At 50.9% G+C, this 18,400-nt stretch overlaps 1 protein-coding gene across 1 annotated transcript in view; it reads right to left on the bottom strand.

Moving 5' to 3' along the window:
* Nucleotides 1-2,846, bottom strand: part of LOC111157040 (cordon-bleu WH2 repeat protein) — a 184,277-nt gene extending 181,431 nt beyond the window's left edge. The window contains exon 1 of the mRNA XM_022518251.1: nt 2,746-2,846. Within this exon, the coding sequence (XP_022373959.1) occupies nt 2,746-2,846 (101 nt within the window). The remainder of the gene's footprint in view (nt 1-2,745) is intronic.
* Between the last annotated feature and the right edge of the window lie 15,554 nt (nt 2,847-18,400).

The raw sequence follows: 18,400 nt of genomic DNA, 5'->3' as shown, positions 1-18,400 counted from the left end.
TCGATCCCAACAGCAGAGGCCAGGAATAAACTAATTTGATTGTTAGAAATGAGGGGGAAAGTACCATGGAGACAAACGGGGTGGGAAAATGGTCTTCCAAACTATTCTCAATAATCTAGCAACAGCACCACGTGTCCTCCCTTTCCACTCAGGCCAGGAACAAGGGACAGGGAGGGACGCTGCTACCAAAGGGACTCACCTTTCAAATGGAACTCAGAAAGAGCTATTTCAGAGGGCTCTGGAGTGGCTTAGATGGAATCCCCATTAGAAGCAGGATGTCACTCATTAGGACAAAATCCCCTCATCCCCACCTGACATCCACAGGCTTTGTCCCACCGCTCACCCTTGCTTCCTGCCGAGAGATTCTGCATTCCTGCTCACTCTACATCACGTCCCTTCAGCGCTTTGCTTTGTATTTGTAATAAAGTACAGCACCTTGGCATGGTCTTGAAGGCCCAAGACTTCCCACCTTGACTCCCCACCAGCCTCAGCTCTGCCACCTGCCATGTCCCAACCTCACTTCCTCCTCCATACCTGGAATAAGCAAGCTCTCCTTTGTTGAGGACTTGCACATGCTGTTCCTCCTGCTGGGATGATCCTCCCTCTCCTTGGCTCCTTTCCACCCGCCAGGAACTAACTGAGAAGTGCACTCCCTGAAAGGCCATCCCCCAATTCCTAATGAGGCCCTGTCATTCTCCTGCAGGGACTTGGTTCCTTCTCTAGTGCTTCTGATCTGCACTCACAGGTCTTTGCTGAGCTGTTTTTTAGGACCAGCCACAACTCTAGACTCCCACTCCAAGGGAACAGGGGTCAAGACAGACAGAGTCGCTCAGCAACTATTTGCTGCATGAGTGAGTGAGTTCTCAATGCTGGGATTCAGCTGCTATGCCACTAACCAAGTTTGCTATGAATGAAGCCAAGGGGAATGTCCAGATGCCCGAAGGACAGCAGATAGTGCTGAAGGTACCCAGGGATTATTAGGGAGCCTCCAAACACACAATGGCCAGGAACCAACTCTCACAGCTCTAAGGAAAATATTCAGGTGATTCTTAGCTCCCAGTTTCAGAACACTTATGAGCCAGCCAAGCCTTCTGTGTGTGCCTGCTTCTCCCAGCAGCTTCACATGGCAGGTAGAGCTTCCCCATCTTAAGTATGGGGTGACTGAGGATGGCACAGGGTGAGTAACTTCCCCATGGCTGGAAAGACTGGAATGCCTGCTAAATCTCGGAATCCACTCAGGCTGTAATGTGCCCCTGCCCCTCAGTTATTTCCTGAAAGCAAACCCCCAGGGGTATCTGGCAGGTTGATGTTGAGCTGTCTAAATGCTGTGCCCTGTGCTAGAACATTGGTGTCCTGCGGGGGTAGCCATAATGAGAGGGGTAGGACAGAAAGCAGCCCTTTGGTGAAGCTTCTGGCACAATCATAGACAAAAGCCATCTGCTGCAATGTGGGGTCTGGATAAGCCTTGTTTCAAAGCACAGTTAGAGTCTCGTCTTATTTCTAGGTAGAGTTAGAGCCCCCAAGAATTTCATTTGAGGCTCTAGTTTTCTTATAGATTCCATGGATCACAGGGACCATGTTCAGCACCCTCAGGGAACAGAGGAAGGGGCAGAGTCAAAGGGAAAGGGAAGGACCTGTCCATGGATGATATCCGGAGCTAGGACAGCCCCTGAGTCAGCCCTCAGGGTTCTCAATACCTTGAGGGTTGGGGTCTCCTTAGAGGATCCAATGAAGGCTACTTGTCCTCTCTCCAGGCAAGATGAACCTTCATATGCACGCAAGCTCCACAGACCACCGTGAGTGATTGGGGACCCCGGGTTAGAACCTGCATAATACTTTCTCTCAGAGTCGAGCACCTCTAAGAGGGCAACGTTCTAAGACAACAATTCCTTCTAATAAAGGACAAATGAGGCACATCCCCCAGATGCATTATTCTACCCCCTCTGCCTTTACCAACAAAACCCAATACAAGAGGAACATTCACCAGGGGTGCGGATGAGTGACACGGGCTGAAAGACATGTATGTATGAAAGTCTCAAGTGAAGAGGCCATTCTAAGTTGCAGCTTACAGATGAGGACAGTAACGCCACACTGTTCTAGTAAAACCAGGAACAGTGGCTATCCCCAGGAAAAGGCCGTATTTTGGGGCAATGTGGACACCATATTTCAGAATTCTGCCCCAGAACATAGTTCTACAGCTGTAAGTCATCTACCAGTCCCCGTGACACGCTCTGCAGTCAGGAAGACATAAGTTCAGATCTAGTAAAGATACCCCCAAGCCGTGTGAGCTCCAACAAGTGACTTCATATGCGCAGGTTCTTGGCACTTGTAAGCCTCAGTTTCCCCTAGAGCTGACCAAAGAGCACTTTCAACCTTCATCTGACATGGTTAACACAAGGATTAAATGTTTCTCATGCTGCAGTGCTGTGGACGCCGTACTCAAGGACTGGTAGCTGCTACAAATAATTTAATTACTATTAACAGGTTTATTGTTGGGGACAAAAACCCAAAAGCCAGCCTCCTGTCTCCATGAGGGCAGCCTGGAAGCTAACGCCTCAAGGTGTCCCCAAAAGGCTCATTTGTACAACAAATGCATTCAAAATCAACAGAGAAACCCTACTCACAACCTTATTTCACCGCTTTGACCCGGGTTTGGGGAAGCTTTCAGTAGTTCCACATGAAAAGATTAGCTTTCTTGATAGGATTCTCAAAGACATAATGACAAAAGATATCCATAACACTCACCAAACTCTACACTCGGGCCGCATATGTGGGAACGCTTCTATCTCTGCACACATCAAGTCAATATTCAAAGAGGAACATAGGAGAGCCGTGTCCCACAGCATTACCCAACTCCTAGGCAGTTAAGAAAGCTCCATAGGTGTGGATCACTTAACCATCGGCAAATGCTCTGCGATGAAGCTGAGCAGAACGGCTTCTGCTCCAACCATCAGATAAAACAAGAGTAACTACGTTGTCGAATGGTACAGCAAAAGGATCTCTCCTTCAAAATAACAGGCGGTGCTCCTTTCCTGAGGTTGGAACATTCTTATCAAATGAAATGAAATAGATCAGAGAAGACTTACTGATTGCCAAACCACCTGGCAATGTTTGCACACATCCCAAGCTGTTCCCTGCCCCCACCTGGAGCAGCTTGCTTTGCCCCCTACAAGGAGAGTAGAGGGGTCTCCAGGCTGGGCTAAGGCAGTCCTAGGAGATGAAGGAGCTTCCCTGGACTGGGAGACAGAGGCGAGGCAGTGCGCTGAGAACAAGCAGAGGCCTCTGATCCGACCCAGCCTAGTGACTTATTAATAAAGGTGCTACCCGATGCAGGGTTTCTTCCCAAGCAAGCCTGTGCACGGGTGACCGCGCTCGCGGAGATGCTCCCTGCTGTGTGTACCACCAGCGACCAAACTCACAAGATGCTTTCACTTTCGCGGTCAAATTCACAGACCTTTTAACCTTGGAAAATAAAATGTGAAAAGGAGGAGTGACTAGGGAGAGGGGGAGAGCTTCCTCCTCCCTCATGAGGATACCTGGCGGCAACCTGCTTCTTTCTCACGAAGCGCACCCCCCGTTCTCGTACCGGCGCCCATACAGGAAACGCAGGAGGTCGCTTGGAGGAGAAAAACCCTAACTATTCTTTAAGAGCCAAGTCATACCTTTCACGTCGCTGCCCACCTCGGGCAACGAGGCATCTGCTGAACTTGTAGAAAGCAATTCTTGCCATCTAAAGGCACATTCAGCACCTTCTTTTCCTGAAGAGTGTTTGTTTTTCTTTTCTTCCCTCCAAAACAGCCACGTGACAAGCAGCTCATGGTTTCCTGGTGGCCAGTCTTGCCGTGGTGTGGTTTTTCAAGCTCGAAACCCATATTCGGTTTCTACCAAATGCCACTGTCCCAGGATTACCAACTATGCTGCCAAACAGACAATGTGTGCAGGGAGACGCGCCTAGGAGCCCGACATGCTCCAGTTCTCAACAAAGCCGAGGGCCTGGGGTCCCACTGAAGGCACAGAGGGCCTGAGATGAGGGGATCTGCTGGCCAGGACAATACCTTTCCCCCTTGGGCCCCTGCAGTCTGCTCTGTGTCACCAGAGCTACCCACTTCCCTGACTAGCAGCCCCCAGAGATCTCTCTGACTGGGGAGGCAGGGCCCCTCCAGCACAGCCCCCTGGAGGAGGCAAGGAGTGTGTTTCCCCCCAGCTGTCCCCTAGTTAGATGCCAGCCTTACTGCACAGAGGCCACACCCACACCCAGCCACCACCTCGGTCCCGCAATCCCAGAGACTGTGTAAGTCTGCTGGCTTATAGGCCATTACAAGCCGAATGACGAGCTCTCTGTGCAAAGCTGTTCACTGACCCTCCTTTCATTGGGAGGCTCCACTATTCCCCAAGACTTCTCCCTGGCCTTCATCTCTTCCTACTCCCCTTCCTTCTCTGCCTCCCCCTCCTTTCCCCCTCCTCCTCCTAAGTTTCCTTCCCCTCCTCCTATGTCAGTGCAAGTTGGTTCCAACTCTGCCAGGCCCCACACCACCTCCTCCTTCCCACCCTCCCTGCTCCACCTACACTCAGGCTGGACTACTGCATTAGACTCTCACAGAATCTCCTCTGCCTCCTGACACACCCCCTTCTGAGTCCCCATGTCTACAGGCTAGGAAGACCCTTCCTCAGGCATGACTCCCTTCTACCAGGCCCCTACTGCAAGCACCTAAGTGCTCCCCACTGGCCACTGGGCAGCCCCAAACCTCCCTGCCTGAGATGCTGTATCTCAATGCTATTTTCGCTGTGACCCCACATTGCCCAGCTGCGGTGACCAGAACCTTGGTGCTCAGAAGGGACTCAGAAGAGACTCAGAAGGGACTCAGAAGAGACAGAAGGGACTCTCTCCCTTCCATCCCATCTCCAGCTGCCGATCCTCTGCCAGCCCCATCTGTGAACCCTTCATCACAGCTCAGCACCACTGCCGAGCAGCAAAGACCCTACACAATGCAGTCACCAGGTGCAGCCTCCATTTCCTCCTCCATGTGATGGGGATCATGTCAAAGTTAAGTGATCTCACTCTTCTCAGATCCATGGACACTGCCTGGCAACTGAGCCTTTACCTAGCAACTCCTGTGACACAGTGTGGAACGGGACTATCCTGTTCTCACATGTCCATGAAGCCAGAAAGCCGAGAATCCCATGTTCTAGATTCTAGAAATGCCCCAGCAGGTCCCTGCCTGGAGGGATCCCACCTATTGTCTATCCCCTCACTAGCATAGTGAGGAGAAGGCTAGAGGTCTCTGAGGCCAGTACATCAGGTTAGTGGGGACATCATGGTGCCCTATCCCTCATCTAGTGCTTCTCTATACTCCCCCAAACCACCCAGGGGCCTCCTGGAGAGCCACACCACAACTGAGCTGGACTGGAGGCCAGCAGATACAGAGCTGTGGAACTGCAGGCCCCGGGCTGTGTGGGAGGGCCATGATGTGGGTCTCTGGGGCCAGGGCAAGTTCAGGAATAGAAACAGATGCATTTCCGGCCCAACTAATTTTGGAGGGAGGCTGGCTGGGACTGCCCATGTAAGCTGGCTGACAGAGAGGGTCAGAAGTGGACACACTATAGGCCCACTGGTTGAAGCCCCCAAACGTTGAGTTCCTAAGTCAGATGGAGAGTGCAGAATTCAGCAGACTCAAGAGACCTTCAAAGGAACCTGAACAAGAGGGATACCCACCGGATCCAGGCCCCGGGCAGGGACCACTCTAAGCTGTGGTGCATAAGAGTCAGGGACCCCGCAAGAGGACCCAGGGTGGAGGCAGGCTGCGCAGCAAGGGAAGGACAGAAAGCACCCACAGAGGACAAGTGCTGGTCCCCTCCGTTACTGGCAGCATCCCCACCCAGGCCACAAAGCAGCCCCTGGAGGCCTCCAAGAATAGACAGGACACAGAAGCCTCCCCAGCAGGTGCTGTGGTGAGGCTCGAGTATGAAGGCCGGGTGGGAAAAGGGAGCTTCAGCTAGATATGGAAATGAACTTGAAGTCCAGAGGGACTGCCCGACACGTATTTCCAGGTGGCAGAACCGGCAGAGACCCAACTGTCCTTTCTTCAATGTGCTATTCTCCATCTCACCAGCATTCCAGAATGATCAGAAATGGAAATGGCCCAAAGAAGAGAAGAAGAGAGACTAGTAGGGAAGAACACAGAACTATGTTTTCTCCCTTTCCTCCTTCTCTGGAAGACCACAAGGGGAGGGCAGACTTTGGAATTTCCTAGGACCCACCTGGCTGTGGTTCTGGGAGAGCTGGCTTAGCAGCTCCAGGAAAGCTGAGCCACACAGAAGCCCCCGGTGTACCCCTAAACTGAGATGAGGTAGCATGGCCCATTCGTATTCCTGAAGAAAAGAACAATCGGGGATTTTCAGGACGTTCTCCTCAATGCTGACAAATTTCTTCCCGGGCCATGTGGCTATTAGTAAGCACAACCCACGGGACCACCAGGGAAACTGTGAGTGAGTCCACAGACAGACAAGATGTTAAAGAACAGAAAATTACGGAAATGACCAGAAATATATTTCAACACATCCCTAGGGCAATGGCAGGCACCTCCATTACACAAGAGGCGTCAGAGAGAGTAAATACAGACAGCTGTTAAGTTCTGGAGTATGCCAGAATGAAAGCCGGCAAACGTTAGCTAAAGTGAGGGTTTTTTTTTTTTCCTGGTTTAAGCACATTTGGGGGGTAATTATCAGCAATAGCGGAAAACCCTTGGTTTCACATCACCCTCCAAGAAACCACACAGTCCTGTTAGCACTGATTTTTTTTAGCTCAGAAGACCTATGGCAAATCCTATAGTTTCCTCCTGATTCACTAATGGAACTGGCAAGGGACAGGAAACACCAGCGAGCCTCCCATCACACACGAGAGACGCCAAACCCGGGACATGAGGGAATGGCAGAGATGCAGAATTGTTTTCAACAAGACGCACACGAGGGTTTTTTGTTGTTGTTTCTTTCCTTCAGTGGGAAAAAGAAAAGGACTAAGACTGTATTAAGTTCCTTCTAGCAAAGTGTGAAAAAAAAAAAAAAAAAAAAAAGAATGAAGCCGAATGGGAATTCTAAGATAAAAATGGCAGGACAAGAATTTAGAAAGGATGCCACACAGTCTGAAAGGCACCCAGCTGCCTGCTGATAAGCCGGTCCTGTTTCTATTTACTTTTGTGAATAACTGGAAAGCAGAGAAATCTGACGAACCAGCTTTCCACAGAGCCAGTAACTGATTGGAAGAGAACAGAGCTCTGAGCGTTTCTGAGGGAAATGAATCCGACTCCTTTACCCCGTGGCCAGCATTGCACAAAATCATGGTTCAGAGAAAGGCCCGTCCTGGCAATGCCCCGTTGCCTGATGTCTGCCAGGGGACGTCTGATTTCTGGGCCTGTGTTTGCACGACTCCATCACGATGGGCGCAGTCCTGACAGCAGACTCACGCAGAACTGCTATAAAAAATAGCTGAACCTCGTGTTCACTGCCTCTAATCTTATTTCTGCCCATTAAGGAACAGAACTTTTACTGCCTAAAATACATGGAAATGACACTTTATTTAGATTGACATTAATCTATCACTAAAGACACCTTCGGCAAAAATAGAGAGGCATAAAGGCATGAGAACAGTCACAGAAACAGAGGCCAAGGGTCAGCCCATGTCGATACAGGCGTTTTCTGGCCCGAGAGCTGGGTGCTGGGTGCCTTGAATTCTCCTTTGAAAATATGACACTTGATAACCTCCACGGGAGCCGAGTCTCAAAATAGGGCCTGGGCCCCATGGTGGATCTCTGGACTGGTGAAATCGGAGCTGGGTGCTTCCATGGCTCGGATAGAGTGGGTCCTCCAGACCAGCCCTCCCTCCCCCCCATCCATGCAGGGCGTGGAGCTGAGGAGCCCAGCCAGGCCCATTTCCCAAAGGCCATGGTGTGGAGAGTGCAACACGCTGGTTAGCCAAGGCCATGCTGGGGGTCTCTAAATCCATCCCTGGAGAAGTTCACGGGACAGGAGGCCAGTGCGGGACAGATGGGCTCCTGGGTCTCTAACCCTGGAGAAAGGGAGGAGGAGGGACTAGGAGGGAGGAAGAGGAGGAGCTGTCCTCCCTCATGTCAGTGGACAAGTCTGGTTGCCCTCCACTCTCCACTGCGAAGGTACCCGCTGGTGCCTACTACAGGTTTTTGATCTGGCTGCTTGGGGTAGGTAGAGGCCCCCACAGGACTTCTGCACCACATCATCTCCCACCCCCAGGGGCACAGCCTGGTTTGAGGGGCCCTGCATCCCAAGACCTCTTTAAGCGAAACAACACATGAGCACCATCATAGGTCAGGTGTGGATGCGGCCCAACACAGGTGGCCGTAAGGGTCTAGCCTCAACAGCCAGAAGAAGTGAGGGGCAGGTGGGCCTTCCCACCCAGCAGCCCCTGTCCTCTCGCTCTGCTCTGCAGTGAGCCTGTTGTTGGGGCCACACACAGCAGAGGAACACGACTGAGGTGAGGGGTGCGGTACAGAAAGTGTGGGGGGCGCCTGGCAGGTGGTGGACTCAGGTGGCCGTGGGCTCCCTCCTCCAGCCGGAACGCAACAGGACGGTGCTGCCTGTGCAGAAGACTGTTTGCCGGTGCCTTGCCCACGCCTGCCCCCAGCGGCTCAGAGCAAGACCTGGGTGGGGTGGCAGGGTGGGCCCCTTCCTTGCCCTTCCGATAGCCTCTGTGCCTTGCCGTTTGCTTCTTTCAAACCCAAACACAAGCGATGAAGCAAAATGCCCGGCATGTGCCTGGCGGCCACAGGTGCTTCAGTAAGCACGGGAAACCCAGTTAAAAATGCAAGTCTGATAGAATACATCCATCTGAACATAGATTTCTGAATGCAAGTCTGAACCATACCTCCATCTGAGCCTAGCAGCTGAATTTACGTTTAGGTTTTGCTCATCTCCATACACATAAACGCGGTGGAGATTCTTTCTTCCGTCTTCGAAAACAGAAGACGTGCTGATATGAAATTAGACCACCCCCTACACCGTTCGGTCGCTAGCTTCTGAGATCTTAAATGTGGCATTACGGAAATACAAAGTATTGTCGTTTTCTTCCTCATTCTGGGAACCCAACAAAAAAATACTTCCAAGGGGGATGGTCTAGGAACAGTACGATTTCGGGAACGGTTAGTAAGAGAACAACAGGTGTGTTAGGATAGAGCATCATTTGGGGCATTATAGAGCAATATTTACATGGTGTTTTAGATAACGACCCAGTCCCCAAGACGGATGTGAGTCCCTGAAGCTTCCAGGTTCATCTTCTGTTTGACAGACAGGCAGGCAGCGGAGGGAGACCTGGAGACGCAGCCTGGGAGGAGATGGCTGATGTCACAGTTGGCTTTGTTGACAGCTCAGGTGTGCTGGGACCATGTCAGTCCCCTCCAGTACCACAGGGGGATGAAGCAGGAGAAGGAAATGCCCCCCAAATGGAATCTGACCAAGTTGACTGGAGACGGTGCCCCAGGCAGGGCTCTGGGCCCTTTTCGCCCACCCAGATTGGTGGGCAGACTTCCCCAGATGGTGACATCTACACAGTCGTGACCAGCCAGCTTTGAGAGCCTCCCCTGGCACACTGTGGCCCTCAGAGTTCTGGTTCGGTTTTACTGGGGTCAGTTTGGTCACTGTCATTGCTGGATCAAATGCAAATTCAAAGGAAAGCCACGCTCACGAGAGTGGGGGGCAGGTTTCCCATTTTCCCTATAAAAGCCCCTTTTCAGAGTTTCAAAGCAGCATCGATCGAGGGGCAGAGTGGTAGTAACCCACCCCAGAGTGATTCTTTGCCTGCCAGCTCGGACCAAAGCATATCCGTCCAACTCAGCTTTCCAGAAGCTTTTCTTATCCTTGCAAAATAATTTTTTCCCTTTTATTGTAATTTCCATGACAGCAGGACAGAACAGATTCTGGAACCTGGCAGGGAGACATGGCCAGCCAGTGAGAATCCACCAAGGGTGTCCCTTTGTCACCGGGAGTGTCAATGGGACAGAGAGAGGGGCAAGATGCACCCACCCACTCCTAGCTACACTCTCACCACAGCTCCTTACAAACAGGAATGCTGTCCCCTTTCCTAAGGTATAGCAAAGGAAAAAAAAAATGGTGTAGAATACACACCAGCCACAGTGGGGGTTTTTTTGTTTTGTTTTTTTGTTTTTGTTTTGGTGTGTTTTCTACCCAACACATCAGTTCCGTGTCTATCCAACAGCCCCCAGAACCCCTTAGCCACCATGCTCCCGGCCAGCGCCCTGATTTTCTATAACGGTTGCTCACTCCCACCCTGAATCTGCCCCTTTTCTCTGCAGCGAGTGCACACCTCTCTCCCTCATCCCTAAAGATCCAGCTCTGGAAATCCTTCTTCCATGAAGGGTCCCCAGGGAGAGGGAGCCACACCTCCTTCTGGCTGCCCCTTCACCCACAGCTGCCCCTCTGAGTAGGTCACACCCTGGACCTGCCCCCAACTGTTCATTTCTTAGGAATATTAGTAAAATACTCATTGAAGGGGTGGGCCACTGGGGAGTGTCCAGTAATTACAATTACATTAAGTTATGATTAAATAAACTACATTAGAGGGGCGCCTGGGTGGCTCAGTTGGTTAAACGCCTGCCTTCAGCTCAGATCATGATCTCGGTGTCCTGGGATCGAGTCCCGCCTCTGGCTCCCTGCTCAGCAGGGAGTCTGCTTCTCTCCCCCTCTCTCTCTCTGTGCTGTCTCTCACTTTCCTTCTCTCACACAAATAAATGAAATCTTACAAAATCCCATTTATAGATACTGAACTTGGAACTTCATATACCTTCCATGGGTCACAAAATCACTCTCCTTGTGATTTTTCTTTTTTTAAATAAACCAACCAAAAAGCTTGAAAACCATCCTTCGCGTGCAGGCTGTACTTAGGCTGGCCTTGGTTTGCCAACCCCTGGTATCGATGTAAGGAAGTGATGGGGACCATCTTCATAATGCATTCCAAACTTATAGGGGAGTATTATCTGCGGCCACTGCATGGGGAGCATATGGGGAGCACAGAAAATCCAGGAAATGGGAGCGTTCATACACTCTGCTCTGTTCAGCAAGGAGGTCGCACATCGCTGAGGGGGGTGGAAAGGTCCAATGTTCCAGCTGAGCTGTTGTCTTCCTTGTTGTAAGTGAAACACCTGCCGACATTCACCTGATCTTCCCTGGGCATCGAGGCCACTGGGGAGTGTCCACGGATTCATGGGTTAACAAAAACATCTGTAATCGTCCGCTGGCTTCATGCCATTTACATTCCGGGGCAAGCGCTATATGTCCTTCATATACGTAAACTTTATAATAAACCTACCATTTCTTCAGAGAGCCCACTGGTGGCCATCTACCGGCACGCCACTGCCTTATCCCAGAGGATCAGGACTACGGGCTCAGGAGAAGAGGGCTTGCTGCCCACCCCTTCCACAGCCTTGCAGGGAAGAGAGGTGGAGCGTCTCTGCCCCAGAAAAGTGCCCAATAAACGTCTGGCTGGTACTCAGGTGGCATGGCAAACAAACCCTCGAATGCGCAAATGGATGTCCCCCCCTGGCCCCTCAGGCCTCTTACCACCTCTCGTCTTTCAGGAATAATCACAGATAACCAAACCTGGTATATATATATATATATATATATATATATATATATATATATATATATCTCCTACTAATTGGTACTTACTGCGTTTTCATGTGCAAGCTAATAATACTTTGCACACATTATTGAGGGCAGCTTCATGTCTGGACTCATCAGAACCTAAATGAACCCAAGGCTGGTGAGAACGAATGGCGTCAGCCCGGGCCTGGAGCTCTGCACGGCCACGGCCAAGTGCTGCTCGAGGCCCACGTGCTCACGGCACATTCCGAACAGACACGCAGCTCATACTCGCAGGGCTGTTGCCATAACTTCGGATTTGCATTTTAAGGAACTGGCTCCTGCTCCAGGAGGCAGAGAAAGGAGCTAATCTCCTATTTAAAAAGTAATAATAATAATAATAATATTTCATAAAACTAAAACTAAATAGGCATTTAAGAGAAGTTTTACAGAATGGAAGACTGCATACCTGACAAACTAGAAGCAGGGAAGGTTAAGGCCAAATACTCAGGCAGGCCCACTGCCAGGTATAATTATTTCCTCATTCCACACATTTCCAGAAAGATAACAGTACTTAGAAGCCTCGTGGTCCGTATTCTACCCTGTAATGAATGTCCTGTGGTTCTTCAGGGGCTAACTCCCTCAAGCAGGATCCAACAGGCTGTCCTGAATGAATTCACCTCCATGTTGAATAGCGTAAAGAAGGTGCCGGAAAATTCCAGAACTGTCCAAACTGGGCAGCTGTATGAAACTGGGCTGGCCACTGACCCCACAGCACCTCCAACTCCTCACCCATAAAATGACCTGGTGATGTCTCAGGGACAGCTACTTGCTGCTTTTTAATTTTATGACCTGAAGGTTCTAAGACCCACAAACAAACAAAAAGTCAATTTGGATCCAAACACAGCGAGAAACCTTTCCAGGATCTAAGCTGCTTTGTTTTGTAAATACTGGCGACTGGATCTTAGCGCAGACACACACAGAGTTGACACCCTTGCAGCCTGTTCTGAAGAGTGAGTCCCCCAGGCATGAGCTGGGCAGGGGCTATGCCTTGATCTGCTCCCAGAGTCTGACCCAGGGTCCTGTCCAGGAGGCCTCGTCTGACGCCAATCTTAACACCTCCGCGTGGACTAATTCGAGAGGATGGGGGCCCGGCCAGACCGAGGCGCTGGTGAGCTCCATGAGGGGGCATCCGGGCCCACAGCAAGCAGCTGGCGCTCACAGGGTGCCAGGAGTGGAGGGCAGGACAGAGGGCACCAGGGCCAGGTCAAGTGTCTACCTTCTGCCGGGTGGGTAAACAGTTCCCTTCAGTCCCACTGAGGATAGATGGGCAACATGGCCGAAACTGATGTAAAGACACAGCTGAGGGCCGCGGGGGTCTGTCTGGAAGCTGTCCCCTGAAACTGAAACAGCCTGCCCTCTGTCGGACGGGCTTGGGAGGTGGCAGAGTGACGGGGCACAAGCTCTGGAGCCCATGGCTGTGCGCTTACTTCCCGGGGCCTCATACTGGCTTGCCGGCCTGCCTGGGTCATGTCACCCCTCTGTGCCTTGGGCTCCCTGTATTTACATGGAGGTGACAGTAGTGCTACCTCCTCCTAGGGTCTTGAGCATGACACGCACGAAGACTGCAAGAAACTCACCAGAAATCCTAGCTGCGATCGGGGGATCCCTGGGAAATCTAAACTGTATGTTCATCACACGGACGTAAGCCATAGGAGAGTGAATACAGTAATAATAATGATGATGATGATGATGATGAAGAAGAAGATGATGGAGTCCTAGTCTCAATGTGCTGAATCCATTTCCTCAAAAATAAACAGTGTTGACTGCTCCCCTTCCAGGCTTTCCCTTGAACCTGTGTGTGTGTGTGTGTGTGTGTGTGTGTGTGTGTGTGTGTGTCTTCTTCCACTGGCAAAGTACAGAATGCAGTAAAACACACATGACAGGGGCTGCAGGGACCTCCCTGAGCTGCCAGGCGGGTCACAGAGCAGCCCTGACCCCCCGTACCCCAGGCTGACTGGCTGCCTGCAGGCCCCCCAGAGGATCCCAGAGACAGCTGTCGGTTGTGTGCGTGGGATCTGCCAGCTTGGGGGAAAACGCACAGTGGAGGGTTTTCAGGGCTCAGTTTTTCTTTAATTCCCCACAAAAATGCCAGTTTCTTTGGGCATCACTTTTCCTCCATAGCAACCAAGGGCCAAGCTGCCCTACTGGTAAAGGAAAGGTTGCCTCCCTCTCCAACCACTGGTTTGCACCCCAGTCCCCGTACCTGCACCCCCACCTGTTCAACCTTCCCAGCACCTGACAGGGCAGCAGACAGGCACAGACGTGAACTGAGGTGATCATAGGGCTTGTCCCCTTCTGCACGGGATTCCCATCCCCGTTTCCTGTTCCTGGATGGATGCCCAAAATGAATATAACACTGTATGTGAGTTACACTAGAATCAAAATTAAAAACTCGATAAATAGAAAAAAACAAATTAAAAAAAAAAAAACCCGGTGGTTCAAGAAGGATTGGTTTAGGAGTGATCATTTTTCCTTATTTCATAAACTTTTTAAAACTTTCAAACTTTCTTACAATTCCAGCTAAGCCAAGGTATAATCTTGGATACACATCTGCAAAAATACCATCCTGGGTTTTTGACAAACGATTAAACTACTCAGCAATACAAAGGAAGAAAAGCTCCAGCTTGGGTGCATCTCAAGGGCATTTTACTGAGTGAAAGAAAAATCTTGAAAGCTCTCATGCAGTATGAAGCCACTTAGCAAACACTCTCAAAATGAGAAAATGGTCCAGAACAGATGAGTAATTGCTGGGGTAGCAGACTATACATGAGTGGCAGGAGACGTCTGGGGACGGAGGACTCTGAGGTGGGAGGTCTTTGAGGTGGTGGGACTCCAAGAAGGGAGGACTCTGAGGTGGGAGGTCTCTCAGGTGGGAGGGCTGTGAAATGGGAGGTCTCTGAGGAGTGAGGTCTCTGAGGCGGGAGGACTCTGAGGAAGGAGGTCTGTGAGGAGGAAAGATTCTGTGGTAGGAGGACTCTGAGGAGGAAGTCCCTGAGGAGGGAGGACTCCAAGGAAGGTCTGTGAGGAGGGAAGTCTCTGAGAAGGGAGGACTCCAAGGAAGGTCTGTGAGGAGGGAAATCTCTGAGAAGGGAGGACTCCAAGGAAGGTCTGTGAGGAGGGAGGACTCTAAGAAGGGAGGACTCCGAGGAAGGAGGTCTGTGAGGAGGAAAGATTCTGTGGTAGGAGGACTCTGAGGAAGGAGGTCTGTGAGGAGGGAGGACTCTGAGGAGGGGAACAGCCCTGCATCTCCACCGAGCTGGTGGTCACACAGACATACATGCGATCCACCCGCAGGCAGCTCTGGGCTCACGTGATGCCCGCGACCACTTCCAGGTCGCGATTTTGCACTATGTCCACCACACGCTGTGGCATCGTCAGGGGAACCTGGGGGAAGACTACACAGGACCTCTCTGCACGTCTTTCACACTTAATGTGGAAAGAGCAAGCCAGGGGAGAAGAGCAGCGCCACGTGCAAACGCGGTTCTCCGGCGGTGGCCACGGCGTCCCCGCAGCACGGCTGGCCTGTGGCGCCCGCCTCGCGCGGTGCTCCAGGCACTGACGTCCCTGAGCCTCTGGCCCTAGGGCTCCTGCCACGGGGGCATCCGGATGCCGCACTTGGCGAACAGTCCCCAGAGCCGGGAGGAAGCAAAGACAGAGCCAGCACCGAGGGGGTCCTAGCGGCCGCGCACCGATCTGCGGAGCGGCCCTGCCTGCGCGCCGTCATCGGGGGCTCTGCCCGCTCTCCGTCTCCGCCCTCCCCCCCTCGCAGCGGCCGCCGAGACACAGGGACTTCCGTCTTTGCAGACACCTCCTCGTTCCTGGACTCGGTCGGATCCCAGGCCCTTCTCGGCCACGTAAGAGCTACGGAGACAGCCCCTCGCGCGCCCCACATCCTGGATTCGGCAGCTGCGTCCTCCAGCAACAGGAGCCTGTGTGGGCTCCCCCCAGGCCTCGCTTCTGGGGACCCCCGGTGGTCCCCGGGCCCAGCCCTGCCTGTGGCTGCTCGCTCCCACCACAGGCCACACAGCAGGGCCGAAAGGACCTTCCCGTCCCACTCACGCTCCGTCACCCCCAGGGACTCCGACTTCACGCAGCCCCAGTAACGCCTGCACCTCACCCATGGGCTCCTGCCAAGTCAAGGCCACCCGGGGCCTCTGTCCGCGGTGGCCCCGGGAGGGCCGGGGGGGTCAGTGTGAGCTCCACCCTGAAAAGGCGAGGCTCCCTTCTCCCTGAGACTTGACCTGCTTCGCGTCCGCCCTCCCACGTGCGGCGTGGACTTTCCGGGCTCACTGGCGAGGCCCTCTCTGCCCGGTCCTCTCTGTCCGTACTCCTCCATTCAAAAGGGGAAACTTCCCGAGAGAGCAGCCAGACCCTCACCGCCCGGCACCCTCGTAACCCCCGCCTCGGTGGCTCTCTGCGATGACGTTCCTCTGCCTGCAGATGCCTCCGACGTCCAGCACACACAAGCAGCCTCACGGTCTCTCTCAACCCCTGCCCTCAGGCTCCACCCCGGCCAAATGCAGAAATAATTTCAGCAACATTATGATTCTAATTCGGGGGCACTAAACACTTTCTCCGGAGCTCCACAGCTATCTGTACTGACCTCACCCCTTCCCAGCAGTGTAAGCTTTTGTCCCCTTACAGACTCTGTGACCAAGAGGAGCCACCAGCACTCGGTGCTGAAAACCTGAGCTCAAGCCAAGTGAGTGAGTGACATCCGTAGACATGACATCCATGAATGGCAAAGGATATAAAATTCTAAATGCAACTTCACACATTCTGTAAACAAGTATTAGAAATTTACTACTTTCGGGGTGACTGGGTGGCTCAGTTGCTTAAGCCTCCAACTCTTGATTTTGGCTCAGGTCATGATCTCAGGGCCATGGGTTTGAGCCCCACATTGGGGTCTGCTTGAGATTCTGAATGAGATTCTCTCTCTCCCTCTGCCCCTCCCCCTATTTGTGTACATAAATAAAATCATAAACAAAATGTGCATAAATAAAATCTTTAAAAAACTGCTATTTTCTTCCTAGAAACATTGCAAAAGGCAAGGGAAGCAAGGGCAAAAATTAACTATTGACAGTTCATCGACATCAAAAGCTTTTGCACAGCAAAGGAAACTGTCAACAAAACCAAAAGACAACCCAGTGAATGAGAGAAGATATTTGCAAATGACATACCAGATAAAGGGCTAGTATCCAAAATCTAAAAAGAACTTCTCAAACTCAACACCCAAAGAACAAATAATCCAATCAAGAAATGGGCAGAGGACTTGAACAGACATTTCTGCAAAGAAGACATCTGAATGGCCAACAGACACATGAAAAAGTGCTCCACATCACTTGGCATCAGGGAAATACAAATCAAAACCACAATGAGATACCACCTCACACCAGTCAGAATGGCTAAAATGAACAAGTCAGGAAACGACAGATGCTGCTGAGGATGCAGAGAAAGGGGAACCCTCCTACACTGTTGGTGGGAATGCAAGCTGGTGCAACCACTCTGGAAAACAGCATGGAGGTTCCTCAAAAAGTTGAAAATAGAACTACCCTATGACCCAGCAATCGCACTACTGGGTATTTACCCTAAAGATACAAACGTAGTGATCCGAAGGGGCACGTGCACCTGAATGTTTATAGCAGCAATGTCTACAATAGCCAAACTATGGAAAGAGCCTAAATGTCCATCAACAGATGAATGGATAAAGAAGATGCGGTATATATATACAATGGAATACTATGTAGCCATCAAGGGAAATGAAATCTTGCCACTTGGAACTACTTAGATGGAACTAGAGCATATTATGCTGAGCTAAGTGAGTCAATCAGAGAAAGACAATTATCATATGATCTCTCTGATATGAGGAATTTGAGAGGCAGGGTGGGGGGCCATGTGGGGAAGGGAGGGAAAAATGAAACAAGATGGGACCAGGGAGGGAGATGAACCATGAGAGACTCTTAATCTCAAGAAACAAACTGAGGGTTGCTAGAGGGGTGGGGGCTAGGAGGGATGGGATGGCTGGGTGATGGACATTGGGGAAGGTATGTGCTATGGGGAGTGCTATGAATTGTGTAAGACTGATTATTCATAGACCTATACTCCTGAAGCAAATAATATATGTTAATTAAAAAAAACAACTTTACTATTTTCTAGGGGGTCTGTGACATAAATTATCCCATAATTTACGGTCCCAGGTCTCAACAAGCCAAGGGTCCATTAGATGTGTCCAGATACACAGGAAAGGAAAGCACATGATTAAGTAATTGACATGAAATGTACAAAAAGCACCTTGTAAATGTTGGAACTTTTAAAACTATTATTGACATTGTTAGATCATGAAACACAAGGTTGGGTAAGAGACAAATGTTGCCTGCAGAGTAACTTACAATTTTGTGAGGAGATTATTTTCATACAAGTAGCATGTTTTCCAAAGACTTATTTCCCATACGACAGAGGTCTCTGCAGATGCGAAATCAGACATCTATGAATGAGACCATGTGATACATCTGTGTCACTGATTTTTAAACAGAAAGGACTAAAAATAGCCAGTAGCTTTTGGAAAATATGTAACACTTCTTTTTATCGCTCCATGAGTTCAAAGCTAAAATAAATAAATAAATAAATAAATAAATATAAACTTCCTACTCTTCCTCTTTTCTTGCTGAAAGGCGAGCTAAGCATCGAAATTTGTTACTTGAAATCAACTGGC

This window comes from Enhydra lutris, unplaced genomic scaffold, assembly GCF_002288905.1.
Source record: "Enhydra lutris kenyoni isolate GAN:26980312 unplaced genomic scaffold, ASM228890v2 scaffoldscaffold51, whole genome shotgun sequence".
NCBI lineage: Eukaryota > Metazoa > Chordata > Mammalia > Carnivora > Mustelidae > Enhydra > Enhydra lutris.
This window is presented reverse-complemented; position numbering and strand designations above follow the sequence as displayed.